This window comes from Akebia trifoliata, chromosome 2 (assembly GCF_017979445.1).
Source record: "Akebia trifoliata isolate Shusen 1 chromosome 2, ASM1797944v1, whole genome shotgun sequence".
Classification (NCBI taxonomy): Eukaryota; Viridiplantae; Streptophyta; class Magnoliopsida; order Ranunculales; family Lardizabalaceae; genus Akebia; species Akebia trifoliata.
Window position 1 is genome coordinate 14,993,313 of NC_141376.1, and position 23,843 is coordinate 15,017,155.

At 33.6% G+C, this 23,843-nt stretch overlaps 1 protein-coding gene across 1 annotated transcript; it reads left to right on the forward strand.

Annotated features, from left to right (window-relative positions):
* The first annotated feature begins 19,089 nt into the window (after nucleotides 1-19,089).
* Nucleotides 19,090-20,904, forward strand: LOC147409737 (ethylene-responsive transcription factor ABR1-like). Its single transcript, XM_086431778.1, has 2 exons — nucleotides 19,090-19,835; nucleotides 19,965-20,904. The coding sequence occupies exons 1-2, from the start codon at nucleotides 19,484-19,486 to the stop codon at nucleotides 20,720-20,722; spliced, it is 1,110 nt and encodes a 369-aa protein (XP_086287904.1). The 5' UTR covers nucleotides 19,090-19,483; the 3' UTR covers nucleotides 20,723-20,904.
* The last annotated feature ends 2,939 nt before the right edge of the window (nucleotides 20,905-23,843 follow it).

The window sequence follows — 23,843 nt, forward strand, 5'->3', positions numbered from 1 at the left end:
CTAATATGTAATGTGCACCCTCTTCTACTTCTGGTAGATTGGGTTTTGTTTCGATCAAAAAAATAGGGATTGAAAACCGTTTTCAAAATACTTATTAAAAGTCCTTACACAAGTGCACACACCACAAAAATGTTTTGAGACTAAGGCCTTGGGCCCTTTCCTTATGGAAATGGACCATTGACCAAAGAGTCTAAAGTTTTCAAGATTTTCTAAAGGCATGTGCCATGATAGGACTCCTTCCTCAATAAGAAAGTATTTAATGGTTTAAATTGAAATTGAAACCCCTTGCACTCGAGGGCACAAACCGAGCTTTATTGACTTTTTATTTTTATTTTCTAAAAAATGATTAAATCCAAGATTACCACCAATGGTGGAAGGAATAGGATGCCTAACACCTTCCCTATTCGTTAATATAGACCCCTTTACCTAAAACTTAGGTAGATTAATAGCCTTTATCCATAGAATCACTATGAACAAAAATGAATTTTCATAATTACTTTTCGGGTGTCTATTCACACCCTTTTTTAAAAAACAATGGTCAAAAATCTCATGTTTACACCTATACCTTTGTTGCGACAAACTATGGAAAAGTGGCCAATGCTTCAATATTTATAGCATTCAGTACCATCCATTGACTTAGATGTAGGTTTACTAATGCGTCGTCTTTTCTATTTAGGATTACACTTTTTACTAAAGTTATTTGATCCTTTCTTCATAAAGAATTTATGGAATTTTGACGTAATTGATGCCATGTACTATTCGTCTGGATCATTCTCGTCCTCAACCTCAATAAAGTTTTTTCTATGACCTTAGGAGGAGGATTGGGAGAACATAAAGTAATTTCAAATATTTAATTATTTGGTTCATTATTGTTAAAATCCTCTGAATCAAGAACATTTGTCGATTTCTATATTTGAGTTATTAAAAAGGAACTTGAAAATAAATTGATTTAAATAAATTATCCTGGGTGGATTCATTCTCCTTAGATGTTTTCAAATTTAAATCTTTTTTTTAAATTAATTTAATTAGTTTTAGTTTAGTTTCCCAAGTCACACTCTTTTTCCTTTGAATTTCTAAAATCTGAAATATTAGTCCCCTAATCCTCAGTAAAATAACCATACATGGTAATTTAAAGTAGGTATTTAATTTTAATTTTATACTTTATTATTATCCTTTTTAGAGATAGTTTTATACGAAGAACAAATTGGTGTCGGTGCCAGATATTAACGTAATTAATTTTTCAAATCGAGAAAAATCAAGGAAGTTTTCTAATTTTCTTAGTTTTCCTTTTTCTTTCTTTATTTTTATTTTTTTTATTTCAGATTTTTTTTTGTTAGGAGATGGATCTTAAAGGCAGAGTTAAGAAGAAGATCAATTTTTTTAATACCAATTTAGAAATACATTAGGATTAATTTAGGTTTAAATTTTTGTAAAATAATTGTTTTACTCATTATTTAATTTTATTATCCGGGAAGGCCTAGATTGTAATAGAATTAAGGGTGGAGTAACAGTAGGACGTAACTGTCTCGACCCCTCGGGTTTGTATACCAAAATTGGTGTTGGTGGCTTAAGTTGACTTAGCTTAGTCATCCCCCATCTAGAGGAGGTAAGTTCTTTTAACACCCACGAATCTATTGTAAGTAGGTTTTGATTATTTTTTCTTGTTCTAGTTTTCACATACCAATAAGATAAGGATCAGATTTCATTACTGATTTCTTACCTTTTAAGATTAAATTGAATCACTCAAATCAACCCAATTGACAATTAAAATTTAGTAAACTTGAACCTTAGGAGCCTCGAGCTCAATATGAGAGACCCGATTCGAGATCCCCAATTATTGTTTATGACCATAATTTGTGCCTAAGAACGATATTATCCTAATGTAACATATTGTACGAGGGGGATAGACTACATCTATTTTGTACTAGAAATGATTTAAGAGTGTTCTTCCTACTAAAAGCGCCCTCGATCCGCGGGGTGCGCGGATCCGTTTTTGACCCTTGAGGTTTGGGAGTCGCCACCTAGTTATTATGGTCTAGGAACCAAACTGACTCTAAAATGGATAAAAAGAACTAATCTACTACAGAAAATCTGAATCCGGGGATCATGTTACGGGGTTGGAAGGTGTTAGGCACCAACCCCGCCCGGCCATTGTCGGTCTCTACTTATCCCAAATAAATCTACATCGCTAATGACAAACCTAGATTAAAAAATAATGAAAATCTTACCTTCGATCTGCAAAAGTGTTATTCCCTCAGATCTGGTGAAAACGGTTCCTTGTACCGTATTCCTTAATTCGTTCTATCTCCGGATCTGATTTCTGATCTCCGAGGTAAGGTATCTCCTTCTTGGATCTGGATGCTTCAAATTTGTTGTAGATTTTTGGGATGTTTTTGAGAGGTTTTTGGGTATTTTTTAGGCTAAAATCGAAGCATGGGTGTTAGGTAAGGAGTTGAGGCTCCAAAATTAGGGTTTTGGAGAGGTTGTGGAGGCTTCTTCACCTACTTTTCCTAGGATTTTTTATTTGATACGAAAATAGGATGTGGAGGCTCCTATTTATAAAGTTTTTTAAGAGCATTAGGGTTTGATTAGGGTTTCTTTTAGGGTTTCAATTAGGGTTTAGACTTTGGTCTCATGAGATGGACTTAATCTTTAGGGTTTTAATTTAGGGTTTTGACTTTTAGTCTTATGAGATTGAAGTGATTAGTTTACATTAGGGTTTTGATTTAGGATTTTGACTTTTAGTCTTATGAGATTGACTTGATTAGTATTTTGATTTAGGGTTTTGACTTTAGTCTTATGAGATTGACTTTAACACTTTGACTTTAGTCTTTCTTGGTTGACTTTAATGTTTTGACTTTAGCCTTACTTGACTTTGGTCTTAATTGATTGACTTTAATGTTTCACTTTACATTTTTTAATGATTTATTTATTAATTTTGAAATTTTTAATTATTAAAGTTGTAAAATTACTATTTTGCCCTCGGAGAGAATTTTTTACGTTTTAAGTCATTTTTCAATGTTCTAGGATGTTTTGGAATCAGTTTTTCGTAAGGAATTCAATGAGAATGTTAGTTTTTGTCATTTATGAAATTTTTGTGTGAAATGGTTATGAATTTTATGAGGGGTATTTTCGTAATTTTGTCATTTTTAGTAAAAATTGGTGAAGTGGTTTATTTGGTTTGTATTTGTGGTTTTATGTGTTTGAATGGGTCTTCCTAAGCGTAACGTGGGTTCTAGGGTTGTTTTGATGTTAGGGGTATTTTGGTAATTTGGTGATTTTTATCGTGAAGCTTCTTTTTTATCTGCAATATGATGATTTCTACGTTTCTGGGATCGTATTTTCCTAGCGTAACGTGGTTTCTATGGTTTTTTCAGTTCGAGATACCTCATCCGGATTTCTGAAACACATCTGGCAACAAAATAAAGCACTGGAATAAACATCCATCATTGGGAACCGTTGCGATCGGGTGGACGAGTTGATTAATCAGGCGAGTGCAAAAATGGGGTGTCTACACCTACGCATTACATGCCACCTATTATCTGAAGATCTGACTGACCGATTTTGATTTCAGATAATCGAGTTGGAAGACTCGATTAACTATTTCTAAATAGTTAGACTATAAGCACATATAGTCAGTCAACTATGTTGTTTGATCCTGCCTCTATGTGCATTAATTTATGCTTGGTAGACATAGTCCTGGAAACGACATTTTATAGTTGAATCCCAAGATTGAGAAAACTCTTTCTGTTATCCATAGAACCCGATGTACTATGTTTATCGAGAAAATATGGAAAATAATCAACGTAACCCCGCTAATAGAGCGAACAATCAATATAATCCTACTCATAGAGCGCACATCTCATTAGCAAGAGATAGGAGCATGTATGAACTATTGGTTCCAACATCGGTGCATCCTCCCTCTTGTATAGTTTTACTTCAAATCGAGGTAAATAATTTTGAAATAAGTCTAGCTACTATCAATATGCTGCCAAAATTTCATGGGTTAGATAATGAGCAACCCTTTACACATCTCAACAAGTTTTTTACAATCTATAACACCTTTAAGAAAAAGAACTTGAATGACGAGAGTGTGAAATTGTGCATGTTTTCCGCTTACACTGGAAGATCATAGAGCTGCATGGTTCAACTCACTCACTCCAGATTCCATCTACGTATAAGATGAACTCTCAAACAGGTTCATGGCCAAATACAACCCTGTGGCCAAAATTGAAAGGATTAGAAAAGCCATTAAAAGTATTAAAGGAAGACCCATTGAAAAATTCACCCAAACTTGGGAAAGATTCTAAGACTTACAGGTTAAGTGCCCATACCACTTGCTTGACAAAATGCAGTTGTTGCACTTCTTTTTCAAGGGCTTGCTAGCAACATAAAAAACCTTAATCGAGTCCATGCACAAAGGAAAATTCCTATACCAAACCCATAATCAGGCTTATGAATTTTTAGTTGAGTTAGTCAAGAGCACTCAGAACTAGAGTAATGTAAGCAGAGAATAGGATAGAGGGGACTTACGAACTCAAAGGCCAAGTATGCGTTTGGATAGGACTCCTTGGCTACTTCTGACTCTTGCGGGGAGTTAGAAGTCGTTTGGATGCGTTTGTATGAACTACTCTTTCGAAGAGTTACTCCGCGCAAGAGCAAGAAATTACTCTTTATGAAGAAGTCAAGAAAACCTATTTCTCAAAACTCTTCTTGCGGGGAGTCAAAATCTAACGGTTCGTTTTACCAAAATACCCCTAATTTTATTAATTTTCTATGAAAATATTTCTAATTCATTTGCCCTTAAATCAAACAAAAGAAACATTTATTAATATTAATATTTTTTTTTTAATTTTGAGTATAATGGATTTAAACACATTATATTAATATTTAATATTTAAAATATTATATTATATTATATTATATTAATATTTATAGTTAAACACATTATATTAATATTTAATATTTAAAATATTATATTATATTATATTAATATTTATTATATTATATTATATTAATATTTATTATATTATATTATATTAATATTTATAGTTAAAATGTCAAAAACAATATAATTTGAAGGCATATTATGACACTAAAAGATAAAAAAACAGTAACTGGTATAATATAAGGGTATTCTAGTCTTTTTTCTAGAAGTCATGAGAAGTCAGTATGGTTCCCAAACAAACTTCCAGTACAAAAGTACTTCTGCCAGTACTTCATAGAGTTGATTGCCAAACGCCATTTCTGTACATAATTACTTTTCCAGCTCCTCCATAAAGTACTTCAGCTCCTGTTCTTTGGAAGAGTAGTTCTGCTCCTAGTATCCAAACAGGCCCCAAGTATCTATGAGGTCAAGTCCAAACTTGAAGTGAAAAATATCATGGTCAATCTCGTCAGTGGAGTCCAGAATTTAACTCAAAAAATTGACAGCCTAGCTATATCATCTCCACCCAGAGTTCAGTTTTAAGAGCCTAACCCCACTATGAATACAACCAATAAACACTGAACCATGTGCATTTTATGCAAAGTACTGAACACACAGTCAAGTACTGTCCAAGTTTTTTTGTAATTAAGGCCAAGCAAGCCAATGCCATAAATTCATATAGTACCTTTAGGAAACCCATGTTCAACTCTTATAATGAGACGTACCACTCTGAGACTAGTCTTATCTCTAGAATGATCTTAGTCAATCTCAAGATGGGCATCTTGGATTCCATAAAAAAAAATTTCTAAAAACATCAGTGCCCAATTCCTCAACATCAGTATCAACAAACTCAACGACCCAATCAATGTAGAACTCTCATCTCACATAGTATGCCTAACTATTCTGTCCCCAACACACATCATCAATGTAAGCAATAATGGCTAACATGATGAAGATGATGCAAGATCAACATCATTAGACTCAAGACATTAACAAGCTTGAAGTTCAAATGTGATTAGTGGCATAGACAATAGGGAAGAGATGAGGATCATTTTCTTAGTCAAATGGTACCCAACCTGAGAAGCAATGAAAATAAGCAAATAGCACCTTAGGGGCTAGTATGAGGTAGGTAGTAATTTTAATATAGGCCATGAATCCATCCAGGCCATTCATGCCTTAAGGTTTGGAAAGCAAGTGGATAGTCATGTCCATCTTCCTGAAGAGAACAATAAATAAGTCAGTGGTCCCATTAATCTATTGGGGCCCAAGGCCCTTGAATTAGGAAAATAGAAGAAAAGTAAGGAACCACTAAGTGTGCCATCAGTCTACATATGTGACCAAGATACTATTCCCTCAGTGCCTTCAAGATAATAAGAAGGTTTAAAATTTTAGAAAAATCTTTGAAATTTTAAAGAATGTCCAAATCAATATCCCCTTGTTAGATGCCATGAAGCAATTACCCTCTTACGCTAAGTTTTAAAAGGATTTGGCCACCATCAGTAGGAAAATATATGTCCCTCGACAAGCTATTATGGTGGCACAAGCATTAGATCTAATTCAAAAAATCATCGCACCCAAATATAAAGTCCCTGGATGCCCCATAATCCCAATTACCATTGGTGATACTGTGATGGGAAAATGTCTAATATATCTAGGGACGAGTGTGAATCTCTTACCATGCCCAATTTACAAGCAACTAGGTTTGGGGGAGTTGAAACCCACAAACATCACCCTTAGTCTAGTAGATTGATCAATAAAAATCTCAAAAAAATTTATATAATACGTTGTCATCAAGGTCAATGAGTTCTATTCCCCAACTGATTTCTTAGTTTTAGACACATAACCCATTCTTAATCTAAACCGTCACATCCTTGTGATTCTAGGTCATCATTTTCTAGTCATCATCGGATGTTTTAATCCATTGTAGGAATGGAGTGATGACATTAGCTTTAGGCAACATGACGGTCAGTCCGAATATCTTTCACAACAATTTGCATACCATGATATATATATACATATATATATATATATGATGTTAATGATGTTAACATAACCAACACATTCATAATCGAGTCTTTCAAAGATTCATTTCCTTCTGATTTCTTAGAAAATTTTCTAGCCTATTTTGACATGGGTTTAGACATTGATAAGTTTACTGAAGAGATTACTGCACTCTTAGAATCTGCACCTCTTTTAGATTTTAATAAGTAGAAAACTAAGGTCAAACCTCTCCCTATTTTCACTAGTGTGCTCTTCTTATCGATTGTTGAGCCACCCAAGTTAGAGCTCAAATCACTACAAGACATGCTTAGATATCGCTACCTTGGCAATTCTAACACCCTGCCTGTATTATAGCATCTAATCTAGATTTTGGATAGGAGGGTAAACTTTTGACCGTACTATGAGAGTACCGTAAGGTTATTTACTGGACCATACCTAATATAAAAAAGATTAGTCCCACTATGATCATGCACCAGATTCATCTGGAAGACAATACTAACTCATCAAGATACCACAAAAGAGATTGAACCCTATTTTGAAAATAAATTATGAGATCCAAAATGATCAAACTGTTAAATGCAGGTATCATATACCCTGCCTCGGATAATCGGTAGGTTAGTGCAGTTTAGGTGTAGACACCCCATTTTTGCATCCGCCTGATTAATCAACTCGTCAACCCGATTGCAATGATTCCCAATGATGGATGTGTATTCCATTACTTTATTTTGTTGCCAGATGTGTTTCAGAAATCCGGATGAGGTATCTCGAACTGACAAAATCTTAAAAACCACGCTACGCTAGGAAAATACGACCCTAGAAACATAGAAATCATCATCTTGCGGACCAAAAAAGAAACTTCACGATAAAAATCACTAAAAAATTATCAAATTACCAAAATACCCCTAACCTCAAAACAACCCTAGAGCCTACATTACGCTTAGGAAAACTCTCTCGAACACATAAAATAACAAATCGAAACCAAATAAATCATTTCACCAATTTTAAAAGAATTCAAAAAAATTACGAAAATGCCCCTCATAAAGTTCACAATCATTTCACACAAAAATTTTCATAAACAACAAAAACTAATATTTCCATTGAATTTCTTACGAAAAATCGATTCTAAAACATCCTAGAACATTAAAAATCGACTTAAAACGTGAAAAGTCCTCTCCGGGGGCAAAACGGTAATTTCATAATTTTCATAATTAAAAAATTCGAAATTAATAAATAAAATATTAAATAATTAAATTTAAACATTAATGAAATTAATTTAAAATTTTGAACCTTAAAAATCGATTAATCGGACTCTCAGGCAAAATTGTTGAGGGTTCGTGGGATATTTCTTTAAGGACCCCTCCATTTGGGGGTCCAAAGAATTAAAGATATTTTAGAGGGGGGTTCTCCAAAAATTAAAAGTAAATCAAGCAAGACTGAAGTCAAGGTATTAAAGTCAATCAAGTGAGACTGAAGTCAAAATTAAAGTCAATTAAGCAAGATTGAAGTCAAGATGTTAAAAGTCAATCAATTAAGACTGAAGTCAAAACATTAAAAGTCAATCAAATAAGACCAAAAGTCATAATAGAACTCTAATTAAATAATAACTCTATCTAGTAGAGTTCTAACTTAAAAATAATTCTACCTAAAACAAGTCAAACTAAAACACAACTCTAATTAAAAGATCTCTAATTAAACACTAACTCTATCCAAATCAACCCCTAAAAACATCTATAAATAGAGGTGCTCACACCCTATTTTCGTATCAAATGATAAACCCTAAGAGAAGTAGGTCTAGAAGCTCCCCTAGCCCCCCATAAACCCTAGTTTTGGAGCCCCAACTCCTTAGCTAACATCCCTCCTTCAATTTTAGTCTAGAAAACATCCAAAAGCCTTCTAAAAACATCCTCAAATCCGCAACGAACTTGAAGAGTTCAGATTCAAAAACAAGGAGATACCTTGCCTCGGAGATCCGAAGTCAAATCCGGAAGCAGAACAAAGCAAGGGAGCACGGTACAAGGAGTTCTTTTTGTCAGATCTGAGGGAACCAAGTCCTTGCCATCGGAAAGGTAAACCTTTTATTTTTATTTATTTTCTTATCTAGGTTTTAGCAATGTAATTTACTTGGGAATTTAGTAGAGACCGGCTTTGACCGGGCGGGGTTGGTGCCTAACACCTTCCAACCCCGTAACTTGATCCCCGAATTCAGTTTTTTTTTGTTTAGATTAGTTTTTATCCGTTTAGAGTCATTGATCGGTTCCTAGACCGTAATAACTAGGTGGCGACTCCCAAACCTCAAGGGTCAAAAGCGGATCCGCGCACCCCGCGGATCGAGGGCGCTTTCATTAGGTTGTACCCAAGAAATCTTGAGTCACATTCATGGCTAATAAAAAGAATGAGCATGTCCCCGTTTGAGTCTAAACAGGATAGCGAGTGTGTATTGACTATAGAAAACTCAATGCCATGACTCAGAATGATCATTTCCCTTTTTCATTCATAGATCAAATGGTAAGCTACCCATTCACATTACTTAGTCATTCACATTACTACTTCTTAGATGGATACTATAGCTATAATCAAATCCCAATCGCACTTGAGGATTGGGAGAAGACTACCTTTACATGCCCATTTGGTAGGTTCGCCTACCGTTGCATGCCTCTTGGTTTATGTAATACACCTGCTACCTTTCAATGGTGTATGCTAAGTATCTTTTTAGATATGATTGAATGGTTCTTAGAAGTCTCCATGGATGACCTTTACATATTTGGGTCTAGTTTTAATTAATATCTTCATGATATGACATTCGTGCTTAAGTGTTGTACATAAAAGAACTTCATTTTTAATTGGGATAAGTGCCACTTTATGGTAAAGTCGGGGATTGTCTTAGACTACGTAATTTCCAAGAAGGGAATAGAGGTCAACAATGCCTAACTCAAACTAATTGCCAACCTTACACTTCTTAAAATTGTTAGAGAAAGACGATCTTTTCTAGGACATGGATTTTTACTGAAGATTCATCAAAGATTTAGCAAAATCTCAAAGCATATATGTGATATTTTGGCTAAGGATGTTCCTTGGAGATTTGACTTCAACTGCTTACAAGCTTTAAATAAGCTTAAGACTGAGCTAACTTTAGTACCCATCATTAAACTTCTAGAGTGAAGTATCCCTTTTGAAGTGATGTGTAATGCCTTTGATTATACTATACGAGCCCTGATAGGACAAACAGTGAAAAAACTTCCTCATGTCATTCACTATACTAGTAAAATATTTAATGACACCCAACTCAATTACTCCACTACAGAAAAGAAGTTGCTAGTTGTGGTGTTTGTACTTAACAAATTCAGATTTTACTTAATATGATCAAAGGCAACGTCTACACTGATCATGCAACCCTCAAATACTTTCTTACTAAGAAAGATACTAAGTCTCACCTTATCTATTGGGTCATTTTTATAATAATTTGATATCGAAATTCGAGATAAAAAATGATCTAAAAATATAGTTGCTAACCATTTGTTTAGACTAATCATCGAGTCACAGCTCGAGTCATTTTCGATCCTTGAAACATTTTTAGATGAACAACTCATGTCCATATCACACTCCAATGTTTCATGGTACATTAACATTGTAAATTACATTGTTATGAAACAAACACCTAGTACATAGTCAAAACAAGAGCGACTTAGATTTCTAAGTAAAATGATACTTCTCGGATGATACTTACTTGTTCAAGTATTATCCTAATCAAATTATCAAGAGATTCATTCCAAATGGTGACCATACTAAACTTTTGTTCTTTTGCCATGACTGAAAGCGCCTCGACTCTTTTTACAAATAGTAAAAAATATCTAATTGGTAAATTGGGGGGTTTTATGAGAATTAAGAGTCGTCACCAAATTTAGGTCTAGGAAACAAAAATAACTCCAAAACAGATCCGGATTGATCCACGGGTAAGAGAAATGGGTATGGGACAGATTATTGGTTTCAAAAGATATTAGGCACCGAACCCGCCCGATGGAGATGATCGGTCTCTACTATGATCCAAGAAAATCCTATGGTCAATGGGCAAAAATTAAGGTCAAACTAGGGTTCAATCATTATCAATTTATATCAAATTTGCCAAATGAATCCTACAACTAAAATTGCTCCAAATATTACATAATGCCTCGAATTTCGCACATATAAGGGAAAAATGTGAAAAAACCTAAATCTTGTTCAATGCCCTAAGGCTCACATGAAACATCTTGTGAGTATTGTAGTTAAATAAGATAAGAATTGAAGGTAGTTATTGCTAGAGGGTTAAAGAGAAGAAAAAGTAAACGTTGGGGCTACTACGCGTGGATTAAAATGAAGAAGAAGTAAATGTTGTGTTGTTGTGCATAGGTTAAAGAGAAGAAGAAGTAAACGTTGGGGCTGTAGAAGGGGAAGAAGAGACGTTGTTGTTACTGTAGAGGAAGAAGAGGTGTTGCTGCTGTGAGTTGTCATGGAGGAAGGAGAGGAGACGTAGTTGTGAGACATGGTGTTTTTGTTCAATTCTCCTTCTTCCTTCTAAGCTTTTTATTTTTCTTTTGCAAGAATAACTAAAGAGAGAGAAAACGTATACTAGGCAACGTCAAGAGAAAAAGAGAATAAGAAGAACGTGGGGTTCTCCAAGAGAAAGTGGGACGTCCCTCTTTAAAAGATTTTAGTTTCCATTTTTTTTCTCTACTTCGTATTTTTTCGTCCCCTTTTTTATTTTCTCTCCCATCGAATTTTACATATGGACGTGGGTTTATTTCCAATTTCAAATATTTTCATTTTTTTTCTTTCTTCTTTTGATTTCTCTCTTGCACGTTTCTTATAAGAGAATGTGGGTAGCGATCCTATGTTATTTGCGACTCGGTAGTCCTTGACCATATTTATTCATTGATTGGTTTGATGATGAATTAAATTTTAATTTTTAGTTTTGCTTGGTTCATTAAATTCAAATTTTAATTTGATTGGTTAATTAATTTTAAAATTCAATGTGATTAGTTAATCAAGGTTAATTTTCAATCTGATTTGTCAATTAAGGCTAATATTTTTGATTTGGTTGTTTAATTAAGATTAAGATTTTGGATTTTATTGGTTCATTAAATTTTAAAATCATCAATTTTATTTTTTAACTGTGGTTAAAATTTTCGATTTGGGGGTTTAGTTAAAGTTTAAAAAATTTATTTAAATTACGTCATTTAGTGTGAGTTTTATAGATTTCTCAATGCACGTAGATTTCGCAAAAATTTATTTTCAATCATATTTTCCTAAGAATAAAGGTTTCTAGGTAAACATCGGATATCAAAGGATATTTTGGTCATTTTTGTGATTTTTCATAAACTTCTCCGTTTTCATTAATTTTAGCCTTGTTAGACTCGAAATCACATTATGAGAGTAATGAAATCACTTTTAAGACTTTTCAGAGGTACGGGACCCATGAGGGGTATTTTTATCATTTTGTCAATTTTTGCAAATTTTGACGTGCAACGTTTTCAATCCCAATATGATTACTTCTAAATTTCGATGTTATATTTTCCTAGCATCGCGAAGTCTCTAGATTACCAAAATATGTGTTGAACATAAGTGTGCATAGTACATCGATCCTAAGCGTTAATAACTTTCAATGTCAAATCATAACAAGTAAAAGAGATGAAAAGACTAGAAACAGAAAATTTTGAAAAAGGTACTCTCAAAATTTAGAGTTCTTTATATTCATCATGAGGAACCCACAACAACCGAATGACGAATTGTTGAATTAGACAAATGCAAAAATGGGAGTGTTTACATGGCCATGCATGTGGTGGCCATTTTAGTATAAATAAAACTACTGCAAAAGTTTTGCAAAATGATTTTTATGGGTCAATAATCTTTTGTGATGCGTACGACTATTGAAAAATGTGTGATACGTGTCAACATTTAGGAAAGATCTTGCGTTGGAATGAAATGCCTCTACAACCCATCCTTATCATCGAAATCTTCAATGTTTGCGACATTGATTTCATGGGCCCATTCCCTATGCCACATAGACATCTTTATATCCTCGTCATGGTATATTTCCAAATTGGTCGAAACTATTACTTGCAAGATAAATGACCATAAGATGGTAGTCACGTTCCTCAAGAAAATCATATTTACACGTTACGATTCACCTCAAGCTATTATTGGTGATGGGAGAAAGTGTTTTTGCAATTATGTTTTCGAATCTAAAATGCGAAAGTATGGGATAGCTCATAAATGTTCTAATCCTTATCACCCTCAAACGAGTGGACAAGTAGAAATCCATAATTGAGATAGAAAGACAATTGTAGAGAAAAATGTCAATACCACTTGTGAGGATTGGTCCTTGCGAGTCACAAATGCCCTATGGGCATATATCGTACAGCTTAAGAGATACTCATAAGAATGTCTCCCTACAAGCTCATCTTCCAAAAAGCATGTCATCTTCCAATCGAGTTAGAACATCGAACATACTAAGCTATTAAATGCCTAAACTTTAACTTCGATAAGGCAGAGAAGAACAGGAAACTTCAACTCAATGAGCTAGATAAAATTAGAAATGATGCTTACGATTGTGCCAAGAAATACAAGAACAGAACAAAAATAGTGCACGATAAGCTCTTCTTAAGAAAAGAATTTCAACCAAGGCAAAAGGTTCTGCTTTACGACACCAAATTACATATTTTTCCTGAAAAATAGAAAACTAGATGGTTAGGCCTGTACATAATCCATTTTCTGCACCAATATGATGCAATAGAAGTTCAAAATCCTAAAGATTGATCAATCTTCAAACTCAATGAACAAAGACTTAGGTCATATATAGAGTACTCCATTCTAGAAAGTGATGAGGTCCAACTTGAGGATCTTATTTATCAAGATTAGAAGTGTCATCCGTCTAACTAAAGATGTTAAACTTAATGCTTCTAGGAAGCAACCCATGGTTTTAGAGTTTTTAGGCAATCGATGATTTTTTTTTTTAGAATAGAGTAGTTTTTATTTTCTGATGAAAAATGGATTTCAGTGTTATAAATTTTTTTCAGGTCATTTCTATATCAGAGATATATCAAATCAGGTGTTTTTCACCCTTTTTTCCTATCTTTCCAGTTATTTCCAATTCTGCATTTCATGCATTTATTCTATAAATTGGAATATTGATTACAATATTCAGTTTAGGTATTGGGGTATAGGTTGGTTAACCAAAATATATGATTTAAAAAAAAAATTAGTATTTGTTTTTCAAAATAATAAGTAGATGGTTTCAGATATTTTATTAAAATTAGAATTTCAATAATAAGCCATGAGATTTGAGTCATTCCATTATCATTCACTTAGTGGATTTTTAAAAAAATTGCATCTCTAAAAAATTAATTGCACATCTAACTAATTCTGAGAGTCTAGGTTGGTTAGAGTAAGGTGAAACCTCCATTTGTACAGAGTGTTAGGGAAAACTAGGTCTAGTGAACTCTGACTTCCTTATCCTTTATTTTGTTGATTAAAAATAAATAAAACTAGAAATCTACATTTTGGACAACAACCTCAGGATTAGATTGGGTAACTTGAAAAGGGTTACCTACTACAAAAAATTAAAGGAAAAAATGTATCAAGAAAAAAATTTAAATATGGAATGCAGAATGTAGTGAAAAGATCTAAAATAGTTCAACTTTATTCTCTACTCTTTTAGGTCTCAAAAAATTAAGAAAACAATTATGACCCGAGTTACACTAAGGAAAGAAAACTTCTACAATGGTTGAAGAGTCACGTAGAGGCAACCTATCTCGAACAGTCGACATGACGACAAGTCTACAGCTTCAAACCCAAGTTAGTAAATCAACGTGGTAATAAGAGTTATGGTTCTAAACCCGAGTTGCTCAAAATTATCCCTACTCAATAAGTTGGCATGGCAATCAGAGCTACAACTTCAAACTTGAGTTGCCTAGAATTATCCCAACTCAATAAATCAGCAAGGCAGTAAGACCTATGGCTTCAAACCCAGGTTGTTCAAAATTATCCTAACTCGGTGAGTTGGCATAGTAGCCAAACCTACGGCTTCAAACATGAGTTTCTCAAAAATATCCCACCTCAATAAATTAGTATGAAAGTAAGACCCACAACTTCAAACTCAAGTTGTTCAAAATTATCGTAACTCGGTGAGTCTACAGGGTAGTCAGACCTACAACTTCAAAACTCGAGTTACTTAGAATTATCCCAACTCAAAGAGTCAACATGGAGCCAAGTCATTCTGACTATAAACTCGAAGAACCATGACGTGGCACCGAGTCATCGCAACTATAAAAATGAAGAGACATAGCTCTAAAGTTGGTGTGGCGCCAAGTCACTGCGACTATAAACTCGAAGAGCCCTAGCTCTTAACTCTCAATTTTTAAGTTGGTTGGAATTATCCCAACTCAAACAATCAGCATGGCGCCAAGTCACCACGACTATAAACTTGAAAAGCCATTATTCTAAAGTTGACATGGTGATGAGTCATCACGACCATAAAAATGAAGTGTCGCAGTTATAAAGTTGACATGGCGCCAAGTCACTACAACTATAAACTCGAAGAGCCATAGCTCTAAAGTCGACGTGGCGCCGAATCACCGCAACTATAAAAATGAAGAGCCATAGCACTAAAGTCGACATGTTGCTGATTCATCGTGATACTAAAAACAAAGAGCCTTCACTATCAAGAAAGCTATCATTTCATAAATAATGTGTTTTCACTTAAAAACAAAAGAGCCTGCACTGAAGAAATTGGTGTTTTATAAAAAATTCTTCAAAGTTGCATGGAGACGCTCCCAACTCAAAAGGTCGGCATGGCGCCTAGTCTATGATCATGAATTTGAAATCTACTCTTAACAAAGTTACATGGGGACACTCCCAACTCAAATAGTCGACATGACGTTAAGCCTATGATTAAGAGAAGATGTTCTACATTAATCAAATTGCGGTGAGGCAACTCTTGACTCAAGGGATCGATTACAAGTCAACAATTAAGGATTCAAACTTCATTTCAAACGAGTTGAGTAAGGCAACACTCAACTCAAAAGGGTCAACAAAATGCTAAGCTTACCATTTGCTAATCCCAACGAATGAGAGTTATTCTTAGAACCTTAGATCTCATGAAGATCCAATGTCCTGAAAGGGGCATTGTAGGAAATAAAAATATCATCTTCCTAAGTATTATAAAAATTATCAAATCAAGGTAATCAAATTCGTTTTAATATAATCCAACCCATAAATCCGATTCGAAATTGTAAGTGGATCGGCTTTTTTGGCCAACCCTCCCCCCCCCCCCCGCCCCCGCCCCCGCCCCCGCCCCCGCTCTCTTTTAGGTGGTTCAATCCCCATGGCCTACCCCTCTTTGCATTCTCTCAAAAGGGTTTTATTCCCAAGGTCGATCCCTCTACGTATTCCCTCAAGGAGAATTAACCCCCAAAGTTGACCCATTTATGTATTCCCTCAATGAGTTTCGGTCCCCAAGGTCGATCCCTCTATGTGTTCCCTCAAGTAAGTTCGACTCTCTTGGTTGACCCTTCATCATGCACCACCTAAGAGGTTCGCCCCCCTTGGTCGACCCCTCTATTAAACCCTGAAGGTGGTTCAACCACTCAAGGGATCCGACCCTTTATTGATTCGCCTCTAAAGTGGTTTAGCCTCCAAGGGAGCTGCTTTCATTGATTTATTCATAAAGTGGTTTGACTTCTCTCAAAAAGCGAACCCTTGTTATTTCGTCCCAAAAAGTTTAACTTCCCCAAGGAGTCGACCCCTTGCTACATTGTCCAAACAAGATTCGATCCGTCTAGGGAGCCAACCTCTCAGTATAACATCCAATGGTAATTCAGCTTTCTAAAGGAACCAATTCCTTTTAATGGTTCAACGCCATCAAATATTATTTTACGTAAGCTCAAACATATAAATTCCACTCCTAAAAGTACTCAAGTGGTGTCAAATGAAAAAAATTATCATCAAATATTATACAAAAGTGTATTATTGTTAGGATAAATATCAGATACATAATACCACTGAGACAACTCGAGAAACTAAGAAACCATCTATTTGAAACAGTTACGAAATAAAAGTCACTTCGCATGTCAATTACAAAAGTCATGAGGAGTTGAGCTTTAAGGCCATTAAAGACCAAAAGGAGTGAAGCTTTAAGGTCATTAAGAGCCAAAAGGAGTGGGGATATAAGGTCACTATGACATCATTGGTTATTAATGAATTTAATACAAGATAACATGGGAAATAGTTACATTTAAGTTCAATGCTCTATGTTAATGAACCAACTCTATAAATAATGAGATTTTTCCCACTCAAACTCAAAGCACAAGTCACATAGAATTCTATTTCTCATATTTTCTTCTACTTACTCTGCACCTTATAATAAGCACTAATTTGATCGTTGGAAGCTTCTTGACCATCACCACATCGATGTCTTTTTAGGTTAAGACGAACGAAAAAGAAAATTCGAAAAAGGAAGATTCACCAGAGAAAACAATTGAAAACTTAGAAGATCATCAAAAAAGAAGACCAGAGAAACACATTAATTGCATATCTCAATGAGTGGAAAATCCAAAAATTCCCCAGAATTTGGATGACTCTAATTGAGAGTAGTGATGACTTATACACAATTTCTTTTATATATATAAACTAAGACAAAAAGGTATTTTAACAGGGGTTGGGTTTTGTTAATGTTTCGTTAATGTGTGACCTAAGCGCACAGATTAAAGTGCAATAAATAAACTTCAAAATTCAGAAGCCTAGAGAATTTTCATAAAAATTTATTCTTTTTTAAGGGCATTTTCAATACAAAATCCTATTTTGAAAGTGTTTGTTGCACTTTACACTAATGCTGTGGCGACACAGGGAATTTACTGCAATTATCACAATTCTGACATAGGATGTGCACATAACCATAGATGTATTTCCTCGCGATACGAGTTAAAATCATCTAAGATTATGTACACACCTCCACGTCAGAATTGTGAGAATCACAGTAAATCGTGTGTCACCACAGCACGACTCTGCACTTTAACGCGTGCCGAAAAGGGCAAGACCATTTTAACAGAGCTCCCTTCGTAACTGTAAAACCTGCTGTATCCCCCCCTATTAGCCGAAAAGCCAAGGTTAGTAAACGTCCATCTGTCCCAATATTGTAGACAGGGGACGTGGAAGCTTCTGAATCAAACAAAAGTCAAAGTTGACTTTTGTCAAGGTTGACCCTTTCCTTTTCACAACTCGCAAAATCCAAAGTCTTCCATCAGACAAGCCTCATCTTAATCACAAACGACAAACAAATTAATTTTTGAAGGGTAAATTTATCTTTTCATCAAATTCAGAGTCGGTTCTTGAATTACCTTGGGCTTCATAAGCCCAATCATAATGGGCCCATATTGAAAAATTATGGGCAGCCCAGTAAATGGTTTGACTCACTTGCCCAACCCACAAAAGGTTGAAGGGAAGAACATGAGAAATTGAATATTTCAATGTATAAAAAAATAGAACAATATTGTTGGTGTACAACCACAATGTCTCAAGAGACGTGCTTTGAATGTTGAAACTATTAAAAAATAGTGGTAAAAATCAAAATTAGGTTCTTCATACAAACATAATTTATAATAATTTTGTCCTCCGTTCGGACCAATTCATCCAAGATCGGTGAAAATTTCAAAATTGGATCATTTTAGCCATCTGATCAATGATTTTAATGACAATTTGATTGGGATCATAACTCTTTAGACCACTTCAAGGCTGATCAACTTTTAATATTTTTTTTAATAATTATATAAAAACTGTATAATATGTTGAGAATAAGATCTAATCATCAATTGGTCAATGATCATAAACATACAACAAATGGGTTATGAATATTTCCTAGGAATCTTTTAGTTAGGATCTTTCAAAGCTAAGATCAGTTGAGTAAAAATGAGCCCATATGTTGGCCCAATAAGCTCAAATTAAATAAAACGTGATTTAATACCAAAAAAGCCCATGGTCAAAGTTTGTAAAATCCAGCTAATAATGGGCCTTTTGTCGGCAAAACTCAATTTTAATACAACTTCTCTCTTAGACCGACATTAAACCCGAATTCTCTCTCTCTCTCTCTTCGCTTCTTCACCGGTTTTGATAAAACCAGTCAAAATCTTGGTGTGAAACGCACAACAACATCAGCAGTATTTTGCATTAAATAACAAAAAACTCGATCCAAAAACAAAAAAAAACCCATCAAAGAAAAAGAGCTTTATCTCACAAAGGTGATTAAGAGGAACTGTTTGAATGGCGGCGTTGCACGTTTGAATTTAAGCTGTTTAAATACCAGATGGTTCTCAAGAGTTGTTGAAAAATCGCCGAAAAACAAAGAGAGTTTTTCGGGTTTAATTGATTCTAGAGTGAATTTTGTTAAAAGTGGCGAATCGACGAGATAAAAGCGAGTATGATAGATTTAGGAGAGGTGAAGAAAGAATAATTACTGATGAAGGACAACCCTCACAAACAGAACAACAACATGAAGAAGGAGAGGAGGATTTAACAGTATCGGTAGCTCCGATGTTTTCGGATTATAGTAGAACAAGAGAGATGTCAGCTATGGTATCGGCTCTTACCCATGTTGTATCGGGTGATAGAAGTGGTGATTGGGTTTATGGGTCGGATTTTACTGCTCCTTTGACATCATCTATGGCTCCAGCTCCAGCTCCTCCTCTCTCTTCTGCTTCTGCTTCTTCACCAACTTCTTCTTATTCTTCTACTTCATGGGGTGGTGTTAGTGGTGGTGCTCAGAAAAGAGGACGTGAAGAAGAAATTGGTGGTCAGTCTTCAGAATCCATTCTGAGGATTCATAGAGGCTTTCCTGATGTTAGAACTTCTCTGGGACAATCATCTTCTTCATCTGGTGTGCCAAGTAAGTTTCTTTTTTATTTATTTATAAACTCTCTCTCTCTCTCTCTCTCTCTCTCTCTCTCTCCACACACACAATAAATCTATAAATAAATTTATTGACTTTTTTCTCTAATTCCTTTAATATCTACAGTAAAACAAGAAGGTTCGACAATTACAACAACCGCGACTCCTGCAACTCCATCTACAACAAGAGATGAAACACAAGAAGGAGAGAGAAGGAGAAGATACAGAGGAGTGAGACAAAGGCCATGGGGGAAATGGGCGGCAGAAATCAGAGACCCACATAAAGCTGCAAGAGTCTGGTTAGGAACATTTGACACAGCAGAAGCAGCCGCAAGAGCTTACGATGAAGCTGCTTTGAGATTCAGAGGAAACAGAGCAAAACTAAATTTTCCCGAAAATGTCAGACTCCAACCATCTTTGCCAATTTCTCAAACTACCCAATTAACGATTTCAGATTCTCAACCAATCCTTTTTCCAGTTTCATCGATTCCTCAACCGTTTCTCCAATCTCAATCTCAACCTCAACCTCAACCTCAACCTCATCAAGAACAACAGCTTCATAGTTCTGAAATTCTAAGAGATTATATCGATTATTCTCAATTTCTTCAAAGTTCTGGAGAGTTTCAGTTGTATAATACAAACCCATTAGAACAGATGTTTTATTCTTCGACTTTTGGTTCTTTAATTCAATCTTCATCATCATCTTCAATTAGCTCCTCTGTTTCTTCTTCGACTTCTTCTACTTCGTTTCCTCTGTTCTTCTCGAACCAACAAATGGATATTTTTAGGCAACCGGGAACCGGTGATCCAGGTGGAAGTGGGCCCAGTTTTCCAGCACCTTCATGGACAGATTCCGGTCATTATCCTCCTCCTTCTTCTGGTTGATGTCACAAATATCTATCTATATATATATTTTTAAATGATTATTTCCGTTTTTGTTTAATATTTTATTATGTTCTTCGTTTATGATTTTGATTATGTCTCTTGTACGCGGGTTGTAAGCTTTTTTGTCCGTTTTGATTATAAAATGAATACATAAATACAGACAAAGATGATTTTAGGATTTATTTGAAGAGTTTGAGGCTTTATGCATACTTCGTTTCAATCTTGGGAAAGAGAAAGGCTTGAGCTTTTAAAAAGGAGACCAATCTTATCTGATATTTCCATCAAGAAAAATGCTCGAGTGACATTTACATTTGACATCGTTTCACACATTGTTGATGTGGATGTATGTACATATGTTTTTCATCGAGAAACGATTAGTGCTTTCTGTGTATCAGTGTCAATGGGTACCCATTTACCAGGAATCGAATCAGAATCGAAATCAAAAATTCTGATTCTGATTCCCTTTTTATTAGAACTAATTAGAGTCGAGTCTAATATGGAATCGAATCGAAAGTAACCAAAATCATTAGATTCTATCTGATGAATAACTACGGGTACTCGAAATCGATTTATTTTATCATTTATTTTTTACATTATACATTATTCAAGGTAATCTTATATTTTAAAATTAACATATATGATATAAAGTTCTTCAAATTTTATAAAAATTAAATATTTGAGTTTAACATGAGTCATTTATTTTTAAATTTATTAATTGTAAAAGAAATAAATTTTAATATTTGAAAATAAAAGTCATTAAATCATCATTTTAGTGGAATAAATTATTATTAATTTGATACTTTACAAATAATATGTTATTTTTTAGAAACAATTTTTTTTATAATGATTTTGAAATAATTTTTCTCATTTGATTCTTGAGAACCAAAACCAACAGGTACTCATGTTTTTTTATGGTTCCGACTCCAATTCTACTTATTTTTAAATCGGAACTGAAATCGACATGAATCGAAATCGATAAAATATAAAGGTTATGATTCTAATATTCATAAGAATCGACCCATTCCTTATTTTTGTGCAAATCAATGTGAGAAATGATGTCAATTTCAATGTAACTACGGCACGTTCTATTAATAAATGTTTATTTTTGGGACAATGACCCCAAAGACCTATTTTTTGAAAATATATACCAAAAAGTCTCTTATGAAAAAAATATGGACACTTTAGTACTCATTTTATCAAATATTAATCTAAAAAGGATTTTTGAAGCAAAAAGGCCATAATTACCCTTCCAAAAAAAATTGAGGTTTAAAAAAACATGTATATTTGAGAATATTTGAAGTAATCCTATATTTTAAAATTAATGACATGCCCCTTGACCATGGTCACTTCTTATATAACAATGAAAAAATAAAGATCTAAATCAAAAAATAATAATAATAAATCATTGTTTTCTCTTCTCAAAATTAATGATTTTTAACTCACATAGATGATGATGATGGAAATGAGTGTGGTTAAACTAATTTGATCTATGTATATTAGATTTATTAAAAATAATAATTTTAAATAATTAAAATATTATTTTAAAATTCGACTTTATTATTCATCCAATTGATTCTAGTGAAAAATTAATAAGTCTACTTAAATGGGTCAAATAAAATTATATTGAATTTATAAATAGATTTTAATAAATAAAAATATTTATTTTTTAGTTTCATAAAATATTTATAACAAATAAATTGGTCACATTTTTTATTTGACTTGATATATTTTTATATTAAATCACTTTGTAAAATTGTTAAAAGGGTATTTTAGGTATTTTTCTTCAAAAATCTTAAAAAGATCTTTAATAGGGGAATATTTTATTAAATGGGATTTAAATGGCCCGTATTCTTTTCTAGGGGATTAATCAGTATATATTTTCAATAAAGAGTTTTCATAGTCATTTTCCCAATTTATTTCCATTTTTAATTGTATAGGAAAGTTGGAGTGTTTACGAAAGAATGAGTGATTTTTTTTCTTCACGACACCCCAGCTATTTGACATGTATCTAAAAAGAAAATAAAATAAACAAAATTTCTGACTCTTAACCAAAAAACAAAAAAAAAATTCTTGATTTCATTAACTTGTGGGATTTCAAAACGTTAACTGATATCACAGAATTGTAGAGAATGAATTTTATAAATAGAAAAAGTTATTTTTTATCATTAAATTTTAATTTTAAATTTGGGTGTTGAGTAAGTCATCAATTTTAACATTTTGGATTTAAGTTTAAAAAAAATTTAATAATAATAATTTAATTTGAATTTTCTAATAAAATATAGAAGGTTGTGGTGTTAGATTGTCGATGGGATGAGTCCTTTTCTAAGATTTGAAATCGTAAAACTAAAATTTATAAGTAGAGGATGTGTGGGTAGAAAAGAGAAATTTCTCTTTCTATTGATTTTGACTTTTACAGAAAAATCATATTAAAAGAATTCCGCACTTGACCTCACAAGCCCATTATAATAGTCTTCTCCAAAATAGTAGGGTGTTATTCCAAATTGATGTTGATTTTTGCGATTGAGAAACACTAAAAATTGAAATTTAAAAACGATTTTGAGAAGATATCAATTAATAATTATAAGAAAATGTGAAGTAATATTAAATTAACTTCGCTTGGGGCACTATTGACGTTAATGTGCCTATAGAACCATAGATACTTTTCATCGAACGAGTGAGAAGCATCTATGGTTTTGTCCACACCAATGTCCCCAACGATGTCAATTTCAATGTTACTCCACCACGACTCATAAGTATAATGGATAAGTGTTGTACTATGTGTAGAAGGTATCTTTATTATTTGGTAAAAAGGACTTTCAACTACTGATTTTATCGAAACGACTAAGACTAAAGGGTCTTTAATTATTTGGTAAAAAGGACTTTCAACTACATCATTCAATATTTTTGAGCATATGTACCTTATTATGCTTTTAGTGGGGGTCAGACAGTAACAATAATTTTATATAAAAAATTAACTTATCATCCCAATTTAATATAATTATTATAATTAAGTACAATATCTATATCATAATTATTAATTAAGTATAATAACCTTTCCTTAAACACAGTAACTATAAATAACATATTTCAGAATTTAGGGTGATGAATATTGAACAATTAC